The sequence below is a fragment of the Palaemon carinicauda genome, chromosome 24, assembly GCF_036898095.1.
Source record: "Palaemon carinicauda isolate YSFRI2023 chromosome 24, ASM3689809v2, whole genome shotgun sequence".
Taxonomy (NCBI): Eukaryota; Metazoa; Arthropoda; class Malacostraca; order Decapoda; family Palaemonidae; genus Palaemon; species Palaemon carinicauda.
In genome coordinates, this window is record NC_090748.1 from 108230627 (window position 1) to 108255994 (window position 25368).

General features: G+C 41.9%; 1 protein-coding gene across 1 annotated transcript in view; it reads right to left on the minus strand.

The window, feature by feature from the left end:
• The window catches only part of Pi3K59F (phosphatidylinositol 3-kinase 59F), a 31641-nt gene that overhangs the window by 668 nt on the left and 5605 nt on the right, over nucleotides 1-25368 (minus strand). The window contains exons 4-6 of the mRNA XM_068348430.1: nucleotides 13412-13564; nucleotides 13098-13226; nucleotides 1-277 (exon numbers count right to left, since the gene is read on the minus strand). The exon at nucleotides 1-277 is cut by the window's left edge and continues 668 nt beyond it. Coding sequence (XP_068204531.1) covers nucleotides 1-277; nucleotides 13098-13226; nucleotides 13412-13564 — 559 coding nt within the window. The remainder of the gene's footprint in view (nucleotides 278-13097; nucleotides 13227-13411; nucleotides 13565-25368) is intronic.

Genomic DNA, 25368 nt, shown 5'->3' on the forward strand with positions numbered 1-25368 from the left:
CGACCATCTCTTTGCTCAATTTCATGGGTGGAGGAAGGGGCTTTGGATCTCTTCCCAAAATATAACCAAAGTCAATGTGGAAAAGATTTCCTCTCTTTGTTAAAAGTAAATTATCTAAATGTCTGTCGCCTATACCAAGGAGATACGTTATAACACAATACCCCGCACACGATTTAATGTAAGTGTCCATAACTTCAGAAGCAATACCACAGGGGCCATTTTCTGAAGGAGAGTGTTTACGGAAGAACTGGAGAATACTTCCTTCGGCTCTCAAAACCTGCAAGTGAAAAAAGGATAGCTTATAACAAAGCTTTCATTTCAGGAGAGGAATTGACTGAATTGAGTGTCTTACGTAAAAGCCAAAACACCGACTGTCACATTTATCATTCAACTGCTGACTTGACAATAAGCACTATCACAAAATATGATCCAAGGACTTAATGCTACCATGATCCACCACTTAAAGATAACCGGTAACATGTGGAACTCCTTTAACTGAGCTAATAAGCTGAAACATTTGCCACCTTATCAACCGAAGAATATCTTGGATTTTTTTTCTTCTCTAAGTATAATTACTAAGTGTTCCTTACATGGAACACTAAGTTGCACTACAAGATTTTGTTTCAGTACCCCCTGTATCTCTTAACCCAACTATTCAGCTGTTTCTTCAAGTCTCTTTCCACTTTGCTATCCAACTACTTCAACTTGGTTTTCTTCAAAGTGAAAACTGGATCATGGCAATATCAAATAAGTCAGACAGTTATGCAGGATAAGAATGAAACGAACAGACAAAAATGAAAGCAGCTGGAGTCAGGGGAATTCAACAAAGAACCTTAAGAACCACATGCAGTATGCAACACAAAGTATTGTAGGTGGTAACTCTACTTCGCAGGCATTCGTTTGGGCCAGACCTACGAGCATAAAGTAGAATTAAGCTGTCAAGCTACTCTACCACCTCCAAGCATTAAAAAATGACTTACTAGTCCCAATGAAGAATATTACTAAATAAAATATGATCCCTTAAACTACTTACCTTGGATCTGAATTTCTTTTTATTGGCATAAGATTCTTAGTGATTAGTTATCTATGAAAAAATAAAAGGGTCTTAGGGATAAGCTTGTTAGAAAAACTATATTTTTCTTTAAATAAATGTTTAAGCAAGGGTTAAATGTTTTATTGCATCCCTGTTTTACCTTTACAGCAGCTCAATTCCCTTGCTCTATATATAAAAAGCAAATAATGCATTACGAGAGCTTTAGATTTTGTTAATTTTTTGGAAACTCCATAACAAACAGTTGGCTTGGCAATGAATTCATGCATTTAATAATTGGCTTTTACTCCAATTCTTTTGCAGAAATCCTGTTAATTACTTCGGCTAATTCAATACAGTAAATCACATTTTTTATTCTAGTACATACATACATATACCAAGGCACTTCCAATTTTGGGAGGTAGCCAACATCAAGCAAATGAAACAAAAAAGGGGACGTATCCTCTCTACATTCCTCCCAGCCTGACAAGGGACTAAACCGAGTTCGGCTGGTACTGCTAGGGTGGCACAGCCCACCCTCCCACATTATCCACCACAGATGAAACTTCATAAAGCTGAATCCCCTACTGCTGCTACCTCCGTGGTCATCCAAGGCACCGGAGGAGGCAGCAGGGCCTACCGAAACTGCGTCACAATCGCTCGCAATTCATTCCTCATTCCTATTTCTAGCACGCTCTCTTGCCTCTCTCACATCTGTCCTCCTATCACCCAGAGCTTCCTTCACTCCATCCAACCACCCAAACCTTGGCCTTCCTCTTGTACATCTCCCGTCAACTCTTGCATTCATAACCTTCTTTAGCAGACAGCCATTTTCCATTCTCTCAACATGGCCAAACCACCTCAACACATTCATATCCACTCTAGCTGCTAACTCATTTCTTACACCCGTTCTCACCCTCACCACTTCGTTCCTAACCCTATCTACTCAAGATACACCAGCCATACTCCTTAGACACTTCATCTCAAACACATTCAATTTCTGTCTCTTCATCACTTTCATTCCCCATAACTCCGATCCATACATACATCACAGTTGGTACAATCACTTTCTCATATAGAACTCTTTTTACATTCATTCCCAACCCTCCATTTCTTACTACTCCCTTAACTGCCTCCCAACACTTTGCATCCTTCATTCACTCTCTGACATACATCTGCTTCCACTCCACCATTTGCTGCAACAACAGACCCCAAGTAATTAAAATGATCCACCTCCTCAAGTAACTCTCCATTCAACATGACATTCAACCTTGCACCACCTTCCCTTCTCGTACATCTCATAACCTTACTCTTACCCACATTAATTCTCAACTACCTTTTCTCACAAACCCTTCCAAAATCTGTGACTAATCGGCTAAGCTTCTCTTCCGCGTCTGCAACCAGTACAGTATCATCCGCAAACAACACCTGATTTACCTCCCATTCACGGTCATTCTCGCCTACCAGTTTTAAACCTCGTCCAAGCACTTGAGCATTCACCTCTCTCACCACTCCATCAACATACAAGTTAAACAACCCCGGTGACATCACACATCCCTGTCTCAGTCCCACTCTCACCGGAAACCAATCGCTCACTTCATTTCCTATCCTAACACATGCTTTACTACCTTTGTAGAAACTTTTCACTGCTTGCAACAACCTTCCACCAACTCCATATAACCTCATCACATTCCACATTGCTTCCCTATCAACTCTATCATAAGCTTTCTCCAGATCCATAAACGCAACATGCATATCCTTACCTTTTGCTAAATATTTCTCGCATATCTGCCTAACTGTAAAATTCTGATTCATACAACCCCTACCTCTTCTAAAACCACACTGTACTTCTAAGATTGCATTCTCTGTTTTATCCTTAATCCTATTAATCAGTACTCTAACATACACTTTTCCAACTACACTCAACAAACTAATACCCCTTGAATTACAACACTCATGCACATCTCCCTTACCCTTGTATAGTGGTACAATACACGCATAAACCCAATCTACTGGTACCAGTGACAACACAAAACACATATTAAACAATCTCACCAACCATTCAAGTACAGTCACACCCCCTTCCTTCAACATCTCAGCTCTCTCACTATTCATAACAGATGCTTTTCCTACTCTCGTTTCATCTAGTGCTCTCCTCACTTCCTCTCTTGTAATCTCTCTCTCATTCTCATCTCCCATCACCGGCACCTCAACACCTGCAACAGCAATTATATCTGCCTCCCTATTATCCTCAACATTCAGTAAACTTTCAAAATACTCCGCCCATCTTTTCCTAGCCTCCTCTCCTTTTAACAACCTTCCATTTCCATCTTTCACAGTCTCTTCAATTCTTGAACCAGCCTTCCTTACTCTCTTCACTTCTTTCCAAAACTTTTTCTTATTCTAGTAATATCACTAATAGCTCTTTCTAAATACATAGATATTGAATGAGTCCATTCAATCCATAAAACTTACATCAGACTCCATCAAATCTATGTTTACATAAGAAAAAAATCTTTATATAAACAGAAGGATGAGGCTGAGAAGAATGGTGTACGGACAGATCTGGAACAAGATTCCAATAACAAGACACCAGCATTCAAAACCAGGTCCCAAAAACAAAATTGGAAGGAACTTTTAGAGCAATCTTTTTCGTGGCATACTGAACTACATTTTCCAGAGAAATGGGGAGTGCAAAATATCTCTATACACGAGGCCCCCTAAATTAATGAATTTAGCCTATGAATGAATGACTGAAGGTTATCTTGGAGCAAAGAAGACTGTGGACTGAATGAAAAGCAATTAACATTTGCCAGAAGTAGTCATAGATCTTATTACATTCTGCTAATCTAGAAACATTTGATATAATACCATTGGGAAAGATACCACTGATGAAAGAGCCATTAAAAAAAAGTAGCAGCAGACATGACTGGACCTACATCATCCAGTGTTGGAAAGGGATGACAGGTGTATCCTAACAGTGATGGATTTTGCTATGAGGTATCCAGAGGTATTACTTAAGATAGAAAACTGATGAAAACTTATTTTAATTTCAGCAGGGTATGATTCTCCAAGGAAATGCTAAGCATCCAAGGTACCCAGTTTATTCCTGAAATGATGAAAGAAATAAACAGCTTAGTGAGCACCAAGCAGTTGTTCAAAACACCTTATAACCCAAGTTGTAACAAACTGTGCGAAATAATCCAACGTGTACTGTTTACAGCTAGGGTTGTAACAAGCTGCAAAAGAATCGAAGGCATAGTGAAGTCCATTCAAAGGCACACTGAAGTCCATGTTGAAGAAAATGTGCCAAGAGATTAACCCTTTTACCCCCAAAGGACGTACTGGTACGTTTCACAAAACCCATCCCTTTACCCCCATGGACGTACCGGTATGTCCTTGCAAAAAAATGCTATTTATATTTTTTTTTTGCATATTTTTGATAATTTTTTCAGAAACTTCAGGCATTTTCCAAGAGAATGAGACCAACCTGACCTCTCTATGACGAAAATTAAGGCTGTTGGAGCAATTTAAATAAATTATATTGCAAAATGTGCTTGAAAAAAAAATAACCCCTGGGGGTAAAGGGTTGGAAAGTTCCAAATAACCTGGGGGTAAGAGGGTTAAAAGTAATGGAATTGACACAATAAGTACCAGAGTCATGAACCTGATTTTCACCGTTTGAACTGTATTTTAGAACAGTGAACGGATTGATGTAGATTCTTAAGGAAATGTGGACTGGAGACTGAAGACAAAGAGTGCAACAATTACTTTCATCCAGCCAGGGAGAAGAACAAGGGGGCTAGAAGTATTACCAACGGAAGTAAATAAGCTTATGTTGCAGCACATATGACCGTATGAAATCATGGAAAAAGCTAATCATATGGACTGCAAGTTGGATGTTGGTAGAGAATTGAACTAGTGTAAATATTTTGAACAATAAGTCTGAGAAAGAGAAATAAGATGAGTATCCCAACACAGGAATGGACTATACAAGTACAATATATGGATTAAATCTTCAACTAGCAAAATGTTATTTTCATTAGTAAAATAAATTTTTGAATATACTTACCCGATAATCATGTAGCTGTCAACTCTGTTGCCGACAGAAATCTACGGTAGGGATACGCCAGCGATCGCTATACAGGTGGGGGTGAACACCACAGCGCCATCTGTGGTCAGGTACTCTAGTACTTCTTGTCAACACCACCTCAATTTTTTCCTCGGTCCACTGGTTCTCTATGGGGAGGAAGGGTGGGTCAATTAAATCATGATTATCGGGTAAGTATATTCAAAAATTTATTTTACTAATGAAAATAACATTTTTCAATATTAATCTTACCCGATAATCATGTAGCTGATTCACACCCAGGGTGGTGGGTGGAGACCAGCATACATGTTAACACAGAAGCTAAGTATCCCGTATTTTATTTTATTAGTTATTCAAAAATAACATAAAATAAATAAGTACCTGGTAAGGAAGACGACTTGAACCATTACTCTGCCTTTATTAAGTACGTCTTTCTTACTGAGCGTAGCGGTCCTCTTAGGATGCTGAACGACTCTTAGGTGCTGAAGTATAAAGGGCTGCAACCCATACTAAAGGACCTCATCACAACCTTTAACCTCGGCGCTTCTCAAGAAAGAATTGACCACCCGCCAAATCAACAAGGATGTGGAAGGCTTCTTAGCCAACCGTACAACCCATAAAAAGTATTCAAGAGAAAGGTTAAAAAGGTTATGGGATTATGGGAATGTAGTGGCTGAGCCCCCGCCTACTACTGCATTCGTTGCTACGAATGGTCCCAGGGTGTAGCAGTTCTCGTAAAGAGACTGGACATCTTTGAGATAGAATGATGCGAACACTGACTTGCTTCTCCAATAGGTTGCATCCATAACACTCTGCAGAGAACGGTTCTGTTTGAGGGCCACTGAAGTAGCCACAGCTCTCACTTCATGTGTCCTTACCTTCAGCAAAGCAAGGTCTTCTTCCTTCAGAAGAGAATGTGCTTCCCTAATCAGGAGCCTGAATAGGTAAGAAACTGAGTTCTTAGACCTTGGAAGAGAAGGCTTCTTGATAGCCCACCATAAGGCTTCTGATTGTCCTCGTAAAGGTTATGACCTTTTTAGATAGTACCTAAGAGCTCTAACTGGGCAAAGTACTCTCTCCAGTTCGTCCCCCACCAAGTTGGACAGGCTTGGGATATCGAACGACTTAGGCCAAGGACGTGAAGGAAGCTCGTTTTAGCAAAAAACCGAGCTGCAAGGAACATGTAGCCGTTTCAGATGTGAAAACTATGTTCCTGCTGAAGGCGTGGATCTCACTTACTCTTTTAGCTGTTGTCAAGCACACGAGGAAAAGAGTTTTTAATGTGAGGTCCTTAAAAGAGGCTGATTGGAGAGGTTCAAATCTTGATGACATAAGGAACCTTAGGACCACGTCTAGATTCCAGCCTGGAGTGGACAACCGACGTTCCTTTGAGGTCTTAAAAGACCTAAGGAGGTCCTGTAGATCTTTGTTGGTGGAAAGATCCAAGCCTCTGTGGCGGAAGACCGCTGCCAACATACTTCTGTAACCCTTAATCGTAGGAGCTGAAAGGGATCTTACGTTCCTTAGATGTAACAGGAAGTCAGCAATCTGGGTTACAGTGGTACTGGATGAGGAAACTGCATTGGCTTTGTACCAGCTTCGGAAGACTTCCCCTTTAGACTGATAGACTCTGAGAGTGGATGTCCTCCTTGCTCTGGCAATCGCTCTGGCTGCCTCCTTCGAAAAGCCCCTAGCTCTTGAGTGTCTTTCGAAAGTCTGAAGGCAGTCAGACGAAGAGCGTGGAGGTTAGGATGTACCTTCTTTACGTGAGGTAGACGTAGAAGGTCCACTCCTAGAGGAAGAGTCCTGGGAATGTCAACCAGCCATTGCAGTACCTCTATGAACCATTCTCTCGCGGGCCAGAGCGGAGCCAACCAACGTCAGCCGTGTCCCTTTGCGAGAGGCAAACTTCTGAAGTACCCTGTTGACAATCTTGAACGGCGGGAATGCATACAGGTCGAGATGGGACCAATCCAGCAGAAAAGCATCCACGTGAACTGCTGCTGGGTCTGGAATCGGAGAACAATACAACGGGAGCCTCTAGGTTATCGAGGTAGCGAACAGATCTATGGTTGGCTGACCCCACAGGGCCCAAAGTCTGCTGCAAACATTCTTGTGAAGGGTCCACTCTGTGGGGATGACCTGACCCTTCCGGCTAAGGCGATCTGCCATGACATTCATATCGCCCTGAATGAACCTCGTTACCAGCGTGAGCTTTCGATCTTTTAACCAGATGAGGAGGTCCCTTGCGATCTAGAACAACTTCCACGAATGAGTCCCTCCCTGCTTGGAGATGTAAGCCAAGGCTGTGGTGTAGTCAGAGTCCACCTCCACCACCTTGTTAAGCTGGAGGGACTTGAAGTTTATCAAGGTCAGATGAACCGCCAACAGCTCCTTGCAATAGATGTGAAGTGTCCTTAGCTCCTGATTCCATGTTCCCGAGCATTCCTGTCCGTCCAAAGTCGCACCCCAGCCCGTGTCTGATGCGTCAGAGAAGAGACGGCGGTCGGGTTTCTGAACAGCCAAAGGTAGACTTCCTTGAGAAGAAAGCTGTTCTTTCACCACGTGAGAGTAGACCTCCTCTCTTCGGAAACAGGAACTGAGATCGTCTCTAGCGTCATGTCCTTTATCCAGTGAGCCGCTAGATGATACTGAAGGGGGGGAGGTGGGGTCTCCCTAACTCGATGAACAGTGCCAGCGATGAAAGTGTCCCTGTTAGACTCATCCACTACCTGACTGAGCATCGGTTCCTTCTCAGCATGCTCTGGATGCAATCTAGGGCTTAGTATATCTTTGGGGTCGACGGAAAAGCCCGAAAAGCTCGACTCTGAAGATCCATACCCAGGTAGACAATGGTCTGGGATGGGACGAGCTGGGACTCCTCAAAATTGACCAGGAGGCCCAGTTCCTTGGTCAGATCCATAGTCCATCTGAGAATCTCCAGACAGCGACGACTTGTGGGAGCTCTTAAAAGCTAGTCGTCTGACGGAGCCGGACACAAGATCATGGTACTGTTGCACAGTCTGTGAACTGTCAACCATGGGGAAGCGAGGAAGTACAGTGACAACCCGAAGCTGTCTAGACTGTCTGGGTCGTACAGACAACTCCTTATCGGGTTGCTGAGGTTGCCGCACTGCGTCACAACAAGACACTTCTGCTGGTTGTTGAACGTCTTCCCAGTGACACACTGACTCCGTAAACAAAAAATCCTCTAACAAGGACTAAGCTTGGACTGCATGTCTTGCAACACAGCTCAAGGTCTATGGGAGCAGGTGTGGTAACAGACAAATGACAGAGTCCTCAAGGGAAAATCAGAAGGAGGGAGAATAGCACTTTCTCATCTACAGGAACCATATCCGAGAAAAGCTAAGTTCTCTCAGTGAGGGTTTCACTGGTGCAAAAGCAGCAGACTAGAAGGCAACGTTATGAAACTGCTTGACAGTCTAGTGAGTTGGCAACAACCAAAGATGTGTGACTGAGAAGCATGCGGTAAGGTATGCAGAGCATGCTGTATGTAGAGCATGCTGTAGGGTAAGCAGAGCATGTTGCATGGCGTGCGGCTTATGCTGCATGGGATGAGGCTCATGCTGCATGGGATGAGGCTCATGCTGCATGGTATGAGACTCATGCTGCATGGGATGAGGCTCAAGCTGCATGGGATGAGGCTCAAGCTGCAAGGGATGAGGCTTATGCTGCATGCGTTGAGGAGGATGCCGCATAGTATGAGGCTCCTGCCTCATGGGTTGAGGCGGTTGCCGCATAGCATGAGGCTTTTGCCTCATGGTTTGAGGAGGATGCCACATAGCATAAGGCTCCTCATAAGCATGAGGCTGCCTGATGGGTAGAGGGGGATTTTTTAAAGAAATCTGAACCTGACACTAATCTAGCTGTCCGAGGATTTACCTGGTGAGACATCAGTCTCTTTACCAGCGAGTTTTACCAGATTTCCCCGGGCCACCACGTGACACAATTGGTAGTAATTCATTCAAATTACCCCTAATGAGTCAATATGGATAAATATCAACACAACATCGTGTTCAAATAGAAATAAATTTCTACCTCATACTTGGGATCGAACGCTAGCCCCTTCTAATGAAAGGCCAGGTCGAAACCAACCATGCCACGAGAGCCCATTCAAGAGTTGAGGTTCTTGCCTCAAGAGTGGAGGTGGCTGCCGCAAGAGTTGAGGTTGCTGCCTCAAGGATGGTGGAGGTTGCCGCAACGCAAGAGGTTGCTGCATAGCGCTGGTATCTGGCAACTCCCAATGCGGTAACTCACGCGTGGAGGTAGGTTGAGGAACCTCAACATCATACGTCTGGCAGGGTGGACTGCGCAGAGGTGGAGTTGAGGTTGCTGCCTCGAGGATGGTGGAGGTTGTCGCACCGCAAGAGGAAGCTGCCTCGAGGATGGAGGAGGTAGTCGCAACGCAAGAGGCTCCTACCTCAAGGGTAGAGGAGGTTGCTGCAAAGCATAAGGCTCCTACCTCAAGTGTTGAGGAGGTTGCCGCGTGGCAAGAGGCTCCTGCCTCAAGGAAAGGGGAGGTTGCTGCACAGAGCTGGTATCTGGCAACTCCCAACGCGGCAGCTCACGCATGGAGGTAGCTTGAGGAACCTCAACATCATACGTCTGGCAGGCTGGACTGCGTAGAGGTGGAGGAGCGCTCGCAGGAGGAGGTGTGTTAACCTTCTCTGCCTGAAACTCCTGCATCAACACCGCAAGCTGAGACTGCATTGTCAGCAGCATAGACCACTAGAGTTTAAGAAAGACAACAACAAACGGAGCTACTGTCCGTTGAAACTGAGGATCTAAAACAGCTGGTGCGGCAACAGACGGAGTTACTGTCTGTTGCGATACCACCTTGCCTCTCTGGGAGGTGTGCAGTTGTCGTACTGCAGCAAGTCCGAACTGACCCAGTGCTAATGGCACCACCTAGGAGTTGGACTTGCGCGGAAGGGACCGACTTGCACTTAAAAGCTGCAAGATTTGGTCCATGGTTTCTGCGAGAAACCTCTTCCGCAGACGAGGAATAAATGGGCTCTCTCGTCTTTGTGTGGGTGGGGTGATCACGTCGGCTACGTGAGTTGGTTACACCCGAAACCACGGAGGGAAACGTCTGTTCGTCGATCAAGGCCTGCTGAACCCATAAGTCCTTCGACATTACTTCTCCCCTGGGCTTGGGAGCTTGTAAGAGGTCCCAGACTAGGCGAACAACTGGCACGAACAGACGAACCCTCGAACGCAACACTGTAACACTATGCGCTTATCACTTTATCACTTTTGATTTTCTGTTTGCACTTATTTCACTGAACTCAAAACTTTAAGTGGTTTGTACCTGAAACACGCAATTCTATCCTTCATTAAAAGTTAGTAATTGCGAAAACAGTATTACAATGTAACAGAAAAACATAATGAAAGATAAATAATTCAGTGGCTGGAAAAGAGATTAAACACTAGATCAAATAAACTACGTTTAAAATCTCTCACTGCATAAAGTCTGAGAACAAGAATAAAACTCTAGAAACGTTTACCTTCTTCCCCTAAAGAGACTAGGGAGAAGAGCAAAAACGATAACAACGTTACCCGCTTGAACGAAACGTTTACCCTCCTCTCTCTCCCTCCGTCTCTATCTCTCTCTCTCTCTCTCTTGACTTAGCACCTGAGAGAAGAGCCCAATTATATATATCGTTAAAACATATTATTGTTAAAGGAAAAAAACTGAAAGGTTTCCCAAATAAAAAGTTCCTTTATTAGAATAGAACCATTTAAGCTAAGAAAGAATGAACAAAACGCTAGAATCGGTTTACTCTTACTGCAACGTGACACCGTGATAGACTCTCTCTCTATCGTAACGATAGAGCGCAAGTTGAACGTTCTGAACGTCAACAACTGCAGAGACAAAACAAAACGTTAGTTCAACTTTGAAAACAGTACAAGACTATCAAAGAAATTCTTTCAAAAACATTAAAATGGCATAATATGTTAACAGGTAAAAACGAAATGACGGGCTCAAAGTTAATTAACTTCGGTTCCAAGAAAAGACCGCCTACTATTAGGAAAGGTCGAATATAAACAAATATAAAAATTAATTTTAATAAGTTTATAATAAAAGGAAGTTAATCAAAGAGGCCTATAAAAGGCGGAGAGATATAAAATAAATCTATAACTTTGTTAAGCAAAATTAAGAGAGTCTATACTCTCTTCGACACCAACACTTCCGTCTAAGGGAAGGGTCGGCCATTTAAAAGTGAAAGAGAGTTCATACTCTCTTCGTACCAAAATTAAATCAAAAATTAAATCAAATTAATTCCAAAAACTTGCTAAGCTAATGATATAGCTTCCTGAATAGCGAAGGCTAAACTCTAGAGCAAATACATCACCAAATCGTGAGCAATAACTCCAGAATCAACAGCGTATCCATGTAGGTCTAGCCGGAGGCACGACAGAGGAAAAATTGAGGTGGTGTTGACAAGAAGTACTAGAGTACCTGACCACAGATGGCGCTGTGGTGTTCACCCCCACCTGTATAGCGATCGCTGGCGTATCCCTACCGTAGATTTCTGTCGGCAACAGAGTTGACAGCTACATGATTATCGGGTAAGATTAATATTGAAAAAAGAGAAACACTTACCTCAGATGAATTTATAAAAAAAAAAAAAAAAAAAAAAAAAAAAAGTAAAAGTGTCTTGTTTAAGCACTTGACACTTACGTTACATGCAAGCAAAATTATACAGGTATTGGCATATTTACAAGCAAATTTTCTCATAGCAAGAACTTCCAAATTCTTATACGAATCTTTGCAGCTATCACAAAAAAAAACACAACCCTAAACCTCAAAATGAACTGCAAATTAATATTTTAAGTAGCCTACTTTGCCCTACATCGTTAATTGATTCCGAGTTTTTCAACATACAGCTGGTCTGATTTTTCTCTATAAAGTAACTTATATGTCCCCTAAGCACATACTGAACACAATAATGTACAGTACTTGAAACATTCTATCATTTTATAAAAATCAAATTCCTACAGTAATATGCTTTTATGAGATGTACAGTATAGTACTGGAGGAGCAACGTAACATGGATTTTATAAAGATAGAACTTAACCATTATCTTACAATTTAGAAACCGACGTAACATGGATTTTATTTTTGCATTTAACCCTTTTACCCCCAAAAGGACGTACTGGTACGTTTCACAAAACTCATCCCTTTAACCCCATGGACATACCGGTACGTCCTTGCAAATAACTGCTATTTACATTTTTTTTTGCATATTTCTGATAATTTTTTGAGAAACTTCAGGCATTTTCCGAGAGAATGAGACCAACCTGACCTCTCTATGACGAAAATTAAGGCTGTTAGAGCAATTTGAAAAAAAAATATACTGCAAAATGTGCTTGAAAAAAAATAATCCCCAGGGGTTAAGGATTAGGAAGTTCCAAATAGCCTGGAGGTAAAAAGGTTAATACAGTACTTAAGAATGAGCAACGTAAAGTTAGAACCAACGTACAGCAGGGTATTACTGTACTTAGGAACATACATTTTCAAAACCCATCAATTCCACAAATTAAAACTTCTCTACAAGGTACACCCCATTTTCATTAATAAAAAAATTCAAATACAAACAAATCGTGTAGGCACGAGAATAGTTACAGATGGTTTCAAATTATTAGAGCCAAGAAGTATGTCTACTGTAGGTTCTAGAGCTTTCAAACATGCAGTCCCAAGACTACAGCAAGCTCCCACTAGATATCCCAAAGACTGAAGATATTATGGCTTTCAAGAAGAAACTGAAGACTTTCTTGTTATATGTATTTCAATTATGTGGATTTGTCAATTAACAAGGAATACTCTAAATTCCTAAAAATGCATATAACAAACAGATCTTGTAGATTCTGTAATGTGTAGGGTACCCCTGTGTGATAGGACCAGCAAAACAACCCTTACAGTAAAGACAAAGAAAAATAACAAGAACTTACTTCAGCAACAGCAGTCGATTCGACAAACTGAACAAATCCATGCTTGCTGCTCGTTGCCAACACCTTGTACGGAGTAAGCTTAAGATCTAAGTTTTCTCTACGGAGCACTTTGTCCATTAGTGTTATCATCTGTAAATAGAATTTTATAACCATTTATCACAAGGAACTTCACTAGATGAGCTAAACATAAGCAAAAAGACTATACAAATTAACCACTTCTTTAACAAATTTGTCGATGCAGGTACAGTACTGAATTTATCACAGATCATCACCAACATGAAAAGGGAAAAATTATGAACCTTGCTCATCCTCACCTGAATAATCAGCTGATCCTGACGTAGGTCATCTCCATGTTTAAAAATGGCAACATATTCTTCATTGGTTACAGTTTTGAAGGTTAAACGAGAGGGTTCTAAAGCAGATTTGAAAAGGGATGCCCGGTCTGGTATAATTCCTGTTACAATCACCTGGAATGTAAAAATATGCTTAAAGGTGCAATAATCACTACAATGTAGCTCACTGGAATGATTGGAAACTTATAATTTATACATTATCATCATCATCATCTCCTCCTACATCTATTAAAGCAAAGGGCCTCATGATTTATACATAAAATAATTTAATCTTAGGTAAAAGAAACTATTGCTATTTAATGGATGTACTGTATGAGTATGAAAACTGAAAGAGCTGAATTAATCTAGATCTGTTCAAAGTGGATTTAGTTTTAATAAAATCAAAGCTTTCATAAACAATCAATACACAATACCTGTATGTAAGTTTACATTTGACATATTGACAGTTTTACCTATAAAAGTGAATAATTATGAATAAGAACATGGAACCCACATTTCTCGTACCTAATGAAAAAATAACAATTTGAAAGCTCGCAAAAATCTAACCCATTTCTCGCAATTATTGTTTCCTCTCTTCCTGTAACCGACCCCTCCAAAATAGCATGGAAATGTTACAAGATGTCTTATTATTATTCAAATAATTAACATCAAAATTCAAATTTGCAGCGTATATTTCTAGGATGAACAGACTGACCTAAGTCTTTTTATAGTTTATATAAGAAAGATCTATTTTAATGTAGTTACAGTTCTTAAAATGTTATTTTTATTAATAAAATAAATTTTTGAATATACTTACCCGGTGATCATATAAGCTGTCAGCTCTGCTGCCCGACAGAAAAACCTAAGGACAAAATATGCCAGCGATCGCTATACAGGTGGGGGTGTACATCAACAGCGCCATCTGTCGAGCAGGTACTCAAGTACTTCATGTAAACACAGAACCAATTTTCTCCTCGGTCCACTGGGTCTCTATTGGGGAGGAAGGGAGGGTCCTTTAACCCTGGATAGGTACGCTCCTCGGACACCCCTTTAAGGGTATACTCGGACGCGAACGACCCCGACGCCAAAAAAAATTCTTGAAAAATCAGATTTTGCTGTAACCTCCTTTTTTCTTTTGCCAAAAAAAAACTTCAATGAATGCTTAAAACAACTGTAAAGATAAATACTACTCATCTGCAGAAAAACTATTTATTATAAATATTTAAAAAAATTAAGTAGAAAAAAAAAAAAGACCTTACATAAAAATTCATAAAAAAAAAGTTTATACATATATACACAAATCCTTTTAGGAAATGATTCTTGAATGTTTAGGACACATCTTGATGTATTTTGGATGAAGTCAGACCCATGGAGGTGAAGATCTGAAATGAGAAAAAAAGGGTAACTTTTTTTGGCCAAAAAAAATTTGTCCAAATTTCATGAATTTTTTTGGGTACCCAAATGAAATAGGAAGTGGCTAATTTTTTTAGGGAATAAACATATGTTATCCTAAAATAGAAATATGTAAAAAAATCTTCATTATTTTGTAAATTACATTTATATCAGGGGCCATATCTAAAGGTAATTTTTTGAGTACTTAGAAATTTCGTAAAAAAATACATATATTTAATATATAATATGATATTTATGCAGGTAAAAATATACCAAAATATCACAAATTCTATAGAGAACAAGAATATATATATAGATAGGGCAGCTTACACTTCGGATATGTCCACAAAATGGCCGCCAACCACACTGACTCAGACTCCCTAATCTGCCACTTGAAATGTAGGAAGGGTATGTCAATTTCAAGGTGTTATTTACTAATCTAATTATTATTGGATATGCATAAAAATTGTATGGTGGGTTGCTGGATAATTGTCGATTATTTTACGACTATAAAATTAAAATTCTGACCCAAAAAAGTTTTTTTGAAGGGAAATAAAATCAAAAAAAAAAAATGTATAACAATATAATATTTTAGCTAAAAAAATTTGATGATATTCAATCAAAAAAGAAGTAAACAAAATTTTCCGACAAATAAACATCTAGAGGAATCATTACTCTGTGATAGTTCCTTAGTACGTAGTAATTTTGAAAGAATTGGGAAAAAACGAAAAAATGGCAATCACCGGAAAATCGAACACATACCTATATATACGCCATATCTGGCTAAAAAAAAGATAGGCATGGGTAGCCTGATCATCTAGAAACACTTTCCAACACTATAAAAATATAAGTTTTGCGACACTACTTGCCAATTCCTTACGGTAACATGACTAAGCAAAAAAATGCAAAACAAATAAAAAGGGGCACTCGCGGAAAAATGGCTAACATTCTAATATATGGCATTTCAGAAAAAAAAAAAAATTCAGCCACGTGCTAGGCAAACCATCAAGGCACATTTTCCGACAAATAAACATCTAAATGAATCATTACTCTGTGATAGCTCCTTAGTACGTAGTAATTTTGAAAGAAATGGGAAAAAACGAAAAAATGGCAATCACCGGAAAATCGAACACATACCTATATATACGCCATATCTGGCTAAAAAAAAAAGATAGGCATGGGTAGCCAGATCATCTAGAAACACTTTCCAACACTATAAAATTATAAGTTTTGCGACACTACTTGCCAATTCCTTACGGTAACATGACTAAGCAAAAAAATGCAAAACAAATAAAAAGGGGCACTCGTGGAAAAATGGCCATTCTAATATACGGCATTTCAGAAAAAAAAATTTCAGCCACGTACTAGGCAAACCATCAAGGCACATTTTCCGACAAATGAACATATAAATGAATCATTACTCTGTGATAGTTCCTTAGTACGTAGTAATTTTGAAAGAAATGGGAAAAAACGAAAAAATGGCAATCACAGGAAAATCGAACACATACTTATATATACGCCATATCTGGCTAAAAAAAAATAGGCATGGGTAGCCAGATCATCTAGAAACACTTTCCAACACTATAAAAATATAAGTTTTGCGACACTACTTGCCAATTCCTTACGGTAACATGACTAAGCAAAAAAATGCAAAACAAATAAAAAGGGGCACTCGCGGAAAAATGCCCAACATTCTAATATACGGCATCTCAGATAAAAAAAAAGACATGCACGTGTTAGCCCAACCATCAAGGCACACTTTCTAACACATAAACATGAAAAAAAAAATCAATAATATACGGAAATTCCTTACTACGTAGTAAATTTTTACAAATATTGAAAAAAAAAACAGAAATTGGCAACCGCAGTTAAATACCCAATATACCAATAACTACTTCGTATCTGACAAAAACAAAATCACGCATGGGTAGCCAGATCATCCAGACACACTTTCCAACACTAAAAAAGCAAAAGTTTTACGAAACTATTTGGCAATATCATACGGAAAAATGACTTGGCAAAAAAATGAAAAAAAATGAAAAAGGGGCACTCGCGGTAAAATGCCCGACATTCTAATATACGGCATCTCAGATAAAAAAAAAGACATGCACGTGTTAGCCCAACCATCAAGGCACACTTTCTAACACATAAACATGAAAAAAAAATGAATAATATACGGCAATTCCTTACTACGTAGTAATTTTTACAAATATTGAAAAAAAACAGAAATTGGTAACCGCAGTTAAATACCCAATATACCAATAACTACGTCGTATCTGACAAAAACAAAGTCACGCATGGGTAGCCAGATCATCTACACACACTTTCCAACACTAAACAAGCAAAAGTTTTACGACACTATTTGGCAATATCTTACGGAAAAATGACTTGGCAAAAAAATGAAAAAAAAATGAAAAAGGGGCACTCGCGGTAAAATGGTCCTCGTGGTGATGAACGATATTTTAACTAAAAAAAAAATCATGCACATGGTAGCCAAACAATCCACCAAGACTTTCCACAACTGATAACCTATACAAGTTGCACCATTCTACGACAATTTCATAATACGTAATAACTTTGATAATTAGGCAAACTACCTTAGAAGGGTAAACTCGGTCGCGCTCGACCCCGACGCGTCTCAGAAATCGGGGAAGGAGTACAGCTACAGAAATGCACATCTGGACACTACTAGAGCGTGTAGGGGAGACACCTCCTGCAGGTCGATCACCCACAAATTCAGTCACGGGGGTGAGTCACGTGAGAAAAACCTGTTTTTTTTTGACGCTCGGGGTCGCGAACGACCCACCGTACCTATCCAGGGTTAATATATGATCACCGGGTAAGTATATTCAAAAATTTATTTTATTAATAAAAATAACATTTTTCAATATTAAACTTAGCCGGTGATCATATAAGCTGATTCACACCCAGGGGGGTGGGTAGAGACCAGCATTACTTGTTTACATTATTAAGAGCTAAGTATTTTGTATTTCATTTTAGCAGTTATTCAAAATAACAAACATAAAATAAATAAGTACCTGGTAAGGAAGTCGACTTGAACAATTACTCTGCCTTTTTAAGTACGCCTTCCTTACTGAGCCTCGCGATCCTCATAGGATGCTGAGCGACTCCTAGGAGCTGAAGTATCAAGGGTTGCAACCCATACTAAAGGACCTCATCAAAACCTCTAATCTAGGCGCTTCTCAAGAAAAGAATTTGACCACCCGCCAAATCAACCAGGATGCGAAAGGCTTCTTAGCCTTCCGGACAACCCAAAAACAACAATAAAAAACATTTCAAGAGAAAGATTAAAAAAAGGTTATGGAATTAGGGGAATGTAGTGGTTGAGCCCTCACCCACTACTGCACTCGCTGCTACGAATGGTCCCAGGGTGTAGCAGTTCTCGTAAAGAGACTGGACATCTTTAAGATAAAAAGACGCGAACACTGACTTGCTTCTCCAATAGGTTGCGTCCATTATACTCTGCAGAGATCTGTTTTGTTTGAAGGCCACTGAAGTTGCGACAGCTCTAACTTCATGTGTCCTTACCTTCAGCAAAGCATGGTCTTCATCATTCAGATGGGAATGAGCTTCTCGTATCAACAGTCTAATATAATAGGAAACTGCATTCTTCGACATAGGTAAAGAAGGTTTCTTAATAGCACACCATAAAGCTTCTGACTGTCCTCGTAAAGGTTTAGTTCGTTTCAAATAGAACTTAAGAGCTCTAACAGGGCACAAGACTCTTTCTATTTCATTTCCAACCAAGTTAGAAAGGCTTGGAATATCGAACGATTTGGGCCAAGGACGAGAAGGTAGTTCGTTTTTGGCTAGAAAACCAAGCTGCAAAGAACATGTAGCCGTTTCAGATGAAAATCCGATGTTCCTGCTGAAGGCGTGTATCTCACTAACTCTTTTAGCTGTAGCTAAGCAGAAGAGGAAAAGAGTCTTTAAAGTGAGATCTTTAAAGGAGGCTGATTGTAGTGGCTCGAACCTTTCTGACATAAGGAATCTTAGTACCACGTCTAAATTCCAACCTGGTGTGGCCAAACGACGCTCCTTCGAGGTCTCAAAAGACTTAAGGAGGTCCTGTAGATCTTTGTTGTTGGAAAGATCTAAGCCTCTGTGACGGAAGACTGCTGCCAACATGCTTCTGTAACCTTTGATCGTGGGAGCTGAAAGAGATCTTTCCTTCCTCAGGTATAAAAGGAAGTCAGCTATTTGAGTTACAGAGGTACTGGTTGAGGATACTGATACCGACTTGCACCAGCTTCGGAAGACTTCCCACTTCGACTGGTAGACTCTAAGAGTGGATGTCCTCCTTGCTCTAGCAATTGCCCTGGCTGCCTCCTTCGAAAAGCCTCTAGCTCTCGAGAGTCTTTCGATAGTCTGAAGGCAGTCAGACGAAGAGCGTGGAGGCTTGGGTGTACCTTCTTTATGTGTGGCTGACGTAGTAGGTCCACTCTTAGTGGAAGAGTTCTGGGAACGTCCACCAGCCATTGCAGTACCTCGGTGAACCATTCTCTCGCGGGCCAGAGGGGAGCAACCAACGTCAACCTTGTCCCTTCGTGAGAGGCGAACTTCTGCAGTACCTTGTTGACAATCTTGAACGGGGGGAATGCATAAAGGTCTAGATGGGACCAATCCAGTAGAAAGGCATCTATATGAACTGCTGCTGGGTCCGGGATCGGCGAGCAATAATTTGGGAGCCTCTTGGTCATTGAGGTTGCAAAGAGATCTATGGTAGGTTGGCCCCATGTGGCCCAAAGTCTCTTGCATACATTCTTGTGAAGGGTCCATTCTGTTGGGATGATTTGACCCTTCCGACTGAGGCGGTCCGCCATGACATTCATGTTGCCTTGAATGAACCTCGTTACTAGAGATAGGTTTAGATCTCTTGACCAGGTGAGGAGGTCCCTTGCGATCTCGTACAACTTTATAGAATGGGTCCCTCCTTGCTTGGAGATGTACGCCAAGGCCGTGGTGTTGTCGGAGTTCACCTCCACCACCTTGCCTAGAAGGAGGGACTTGAAGCTTTTCAAGGCCAGATGAACTGCCAGTAGCTCCTTGCAGTTGATATGTAACGCTCTTTGCTCCGAGTTCCAGGTGCCCGAGCATTCCCGACCGTCTAATGTCGCACCCCAGCCCGTGTCCGATGCGTCCGAGAAGAGAACGTGATTGGGGGTCTGAACAGTCAGGGGTAGACCCTCTCTGAGGTTGATGTTGTGCTTCCACCAGGTCAGTGATGACTTCATCTTCTTGGAAATAGGGATCGAGACCGCTTCTAGCGTCTTGTCCTTTCTCCAGTGAACAGCCAGGTGAAATTGAAGGGGACGGAGGTCCAGTCTCCCTAACGCAATGAACTGGTCCAGTGATGAAAGCGTCCCTATCAGACTCATCCACTGTCTGACTGAACATCGGTCCTTCATTAGCATGTTCTGGATGCATCCTTGGGCTTGACTTATTCTGGGGGCCGACGGAAAAGCCCGAAAAGCTTGACTGTGAATCTCCATCCCTAGGTACACTATAGTTTGGGATGGGACCAGTTGGGACTTTTCCATATTGACCAGGAGACCCAATTCCTTGGTCAGATCTAGAGTCCACTTTAGATTCTCCAGACAGCGACGACTGGACGAAGCTCTTAAAAGCCAGTCGTCCAAATAGAGGGAGGCTCTGATGTCTACTAAATGTAGGAATTTGGCAATATTCCTCATCAGTTTCGTAAAGACAAGAGGCGCCGTGCTTAGGCCAAAGCACAGGGCTTGAAATTGGTAGACAACCTTCCCGTAAACGAACCTTAGAAAAGGTTGGGAATCTGGGTGGATGGGGACGTGAAAGTAAGCGTCCTTGAGGTCTAAAGAGACCATCCAGTCTTCCTTCCTGACCGCTGCTAGCACAGACTTTGTCGTCTCCATGGCGAACGTCTGCTTGGTGACAAAGACATTCAGAGCACTGACGTCTAGCACCGGTCTCCACCCTCCTGTCTTCTTTACCACTAAGAAGAGACGGTTGTAGAAGCCCGGGGATTGATGGTCCCGGACTTTGACTACCGCTCCCTTTTCTAGTAAGACACCTCTTGCTTCAAAGCTAGTCTCTTGTCCTCCTCTCTGTACCTGGGAGAGAGGTCGATGGGAGTCGTTGCTAGAGGGGGCTTGCGCAAGAATGGGATCTTGTACCCTTCTCTGAGCAACTTCACAGATTGTGCATCTGCGCCCCTGTTCTCCCAGGACTGCCAGTAGTTCTTGAGTCTGGCTCCCACTGCTGTCTGAAGAAGGTGGCAGTCAGACTCTGCCTCTAAAGGACTTGGTACCTTTCTTCTTGCTCCCACGTTTCCCTTCGGCACGAGCACCTCCTCTGCTGGAGGCTCTGCCACGAAAGGGCGGAATGAATCTTGACGCTGGAGTATCCATCCTGGGTCTAGACACGGAAGGCAAAGGGGTGGCTTTGCGTGCAGATGACGCAACTAGGTCATGCGTGTCTTTTTGAATCAAGGAGGCAGCAATCTCCTTGATCAACTCCTCTGGGAAAAGGCACTTCGAGAGAGGAGCAAACATAAGCTCCGACTTCTGACATTGCGTTACTCCAGCTGACAAGAAGGAGCAAAGGTTTTCTCGTTTCTTGAGGACCCCGGAAACGAACGAAGCCGCAAGTTCACTGGAACCGTCCCGTATGGCCTTGTCCATGCAGGACATAATGAGCATGGAAGTTTCCTTGTCAGAAGGGGAGGTCTTCCTGCTCAACGCTCCCAAACACCAATCCAAAAAGGTCAACACTTCGAACGCTCTGAACACTCCTTTCATCAGATGATCTAAATCTGAAGGAGTCCAACAAATCTTGGAGCGTCTCATGGCCAGCCTGCGGGGAGAGTCTACTAGACTTGAGAAGTCGCCCTGGGCAGAGGCAGGAACTCCCAAGCCGAGAACTTCTCCCGTGGCATACCAGACGCTCGATCTGGAAGCGAGTTTGGCAGGGGGAAACAAGAAAGCTGTCTTCCCCAGGTGCTTTTTGGACTGCATCCAATCTCCCAACACCCTTAAAGCTCTCTTGGACGAGCGGGCGAGGACGAGCTTCGTAAAGGCAGGCGCGGATGACTGCGTGCCTAAAGCGAACTCAGATGGAGGTGAGCGTGGGGCCGCAGAAACAAACTGATCGGGATACATATCCTTGAACAGTGCAAGCACTTTCCTAAAGTCTAAGGAGGGAGGCGTGGTCTTGGGTTCGTCGATGTCCGTGTGCGGGTCGTCAAGGTGTGCAGCGTCGTCATCATCAGAGAGTCCATCGTCTGAATGCTGAGGAGGAAGCGGCAAAGGAGTAGGCATTGGCTGGTCAGCTGAGTCCGGCAGCACGGGTGCATACGTGACTGCACTGGACGCAACGTCATGGAACTGTTGGTCAGTCTGTGAGCTGGCAACAACCATAGCTGTGCGGGGGCGCAAAGCGTCTACTCCCGACTGTCTAGTCTGCTGTGGGCGAGTAGGGGTAACCACAGTGGGTTGCGGAGGTTGACGCACAGCGTCAAAACAAAACAACTTAGGTTGTTGTTGTTGTAACTCGCGGACGTCAACGGAGGGATCCGTGCGTCGGCGAACGTCAACATGCGGCTGGCAGGGTACAGTGCGCATGGGTGGCGGGACTCTCACAGCTGGAGTGCGGGAGAAGGTAGCCTCAGCGTCAACTGGACGCACAACCGTGGTTGGTTGTAGGCTAACGGGTGCAGCGTCAACCTTCTCCGCACGAAAGTCCTGCATTAAAGATGACAACTGGGTCTGCATGGTCTGCAGCAAAGCCCACTTAGGGTCTACAGTAGCAGGTGCGGCAACAGACGGTGTTACTGCCTGTTGCGGTACCGCTTTGCCTCTCTTAGGAGGTGTGCAGTCATCTGAAGACTGCAGCGAGTCCGAACTGACCCAGTGGCTACAACTGGGCCGTTGCACTTGCGCGGAAGGGACCTTGCGTTTGAGAGGTCGTGAGACCTTGGTCCATTGTTTCTTCCGAGAAACATCTTCCGCAGACGAGGAATAAACAGGCTCTCTCGTCTTCTTGTGGGTGGGGCGATCTTGGCAAGATACGTCCGAAACCACGGAGGGAACGTCTGTCCGCTGATTAAAGCCTGTCGAACCCTTTGGTCGTACGACATTGCTTCTCCCCTGGGCTTGGGAGCTTGCAAGAGGTCCCGGACTGGGAGGACGACAGGCACGAACAGACGCACCCTCAAGCGCAACACTAACACTTTTCACAACACTTCCACTCACTTTGTCACTACCCACTGCACTCTTACCCTTCAACTCCCTGACGTCTGCCATGAGTTGGTTACGGTCACACGCCAATGACTCGACTCTCTCACCCAGAGCCTGGATGGCACGCATCATATCTGCCATCGAAGGTTGTTGAGTGCTAGAAGGGGGATCAGGAGCAACCACTACAGGGGAAGGAATAGGTTGTGGGGCATGGGGAGAGGAAAAATCAACTGAGCGAGATGAACTCCTCCTGACTCTATCTCTCTCTAGCCTACGTGAATATTTCAGGAATTCGAGAAAATCGAATTCCGAAAGCCCAACGCATTCCTCACATCGATCTTCCAATTGACAGGTTTTACCCCGACAATTGGAACAAACAGTGTGCGGATCGATAGAGGCCTTCGGAAGACGCCTTGAGCAGTCCCTAGCACTACACTTTCTGTATTTAGGGACTTGAGAAGGGTCAGCCATCTTGAATTAGTCAAAAGGGGAATTCAAAATCTATCTAAGTCGTCAACAAATAATCCAAAATTCAATCAAAGAATGCAAGGAAGTATTGAAGATAACCTCTGCAAAGCGAAAGCTAATAACTAGAAATGAGTACTTCACCAAAATCTGTGAAAATCAATCCAGTAAGCAACAGGGTATTTAGTAGGTCTTGCCGGTGGCACGACAGAGAGAAAATTGGTTCTGTGTTTACATGAAGTACTTGAGTACCTGCTCGACAGATGGCGCTGTTGATGTACACCCCCACCTGTATAGCGATCGCTGGCGTATTTTGTCCTTAGGTTTTTCTGTCGGGCAGCAGAGCTGACAGCTTATATGATCACCGGCTAAGTTTAATATTGAAAAATGGGTTATTTTAATTGTTCACAACTTCTCTTGTAGTTTATTTCCTTTCCTTACTGCTATTTTTCCCTTTTTGAGGCCTTTGGCTTATAGCATCCTGCTTTTCCAACTAGGGTTGTAGCTCAGATTGTAATAATAATAATAATAATAATAATAATAATAGTAACCTATATTGATATTCTTTACTACTTATACCCTATATAGTTTACTTATTTCCTTTCCTCACTGGGCTATTTCTCCCTGTTGGAGCCCTTGAGCTTAATAGCATCTTTCTTTTCCAACTTGGGTTGTAGCTCAGCTTGTAGTAATAATAATAATAATATCAATATTAATAATCAAACAATAAGCATGAATAGTCCTCATTCTAATCTCTGACGTTTATCAACTACCCTTGTAACTTGATATACCAAAATGAAGACAAAGAGCATTAAATATACTAAACAATACAACAAAACAAATGAAACACGAAAAAAGTGCAAATTTCCGAGTAATGTCTTATACATCTGGCAAAAATAATGGCAATACTATCTAACCACTCTTTATTCCTAAATTACTCATAAAAAAAACTAGGCCAAGGGTATCTATGGACCAGTGACCCAAATGCCCGCACACTTTCCTATTCCTAAAGTGGAGCAAAAGTATATCTACAAGATAATTATCAGGCTACTCGAAGAAGGGTGACCTTTCCAGCATAGCAAGACTTTGGTACATAAATTATCCATAAATTATTCATCATTCATTGCTTAAAAGGGTAACAAAAAATAAATAGCCTATGAGGAAAATATGAAACCCCATAAGGGTTAAAATACTTCATGTCTGTTTCCTCTAGAGATTAAAAATAGATTAACATCTGAAAAAAAAATCAACAAAATTGCTATGTAAGTGTATCATCATTAAAGACAAACTATCATTAAACTAGGAACCTAGTGAAGTAAACAAAATATATTAAATATATTACCTGCATTATTAAATAGAAAACTAGATAAATGATCCTAATTCCAAGTAATATGGTAACCAAAATTCCAATTGATTCCTTAAACCAATTACATATACAGTATCATAAAAAGTAAAATATAGAACAAGTGATAATAAGTCAGATGGAATACCACCTGTTGTTAAATGAACACCTGTTACACGGTATCAGCGTCACAGGTGCTGTCCCGAAGTATGAGCTTATAATGTTACTCCAGACAGCATGGCTCCAAATTCTATTTATAAAAGTACAGAAGATCCTCAACTTGCAAACGTTTGACAAAAAAAAACATTCGAATATACAAACACACATCCAACTGAAAATGACAAACATAAGATGAAGAAATACTGTAAAAAACTGTTATATAATTTAATACATACATACATATACCAAGGCACTTCCCCCAATTTTGGGGGGTAGCCGACATCAACAAATGAAACAAAACAAGAAGGGGACCTCTACGTTCCTCCCAGCCTGACAAGGGACTC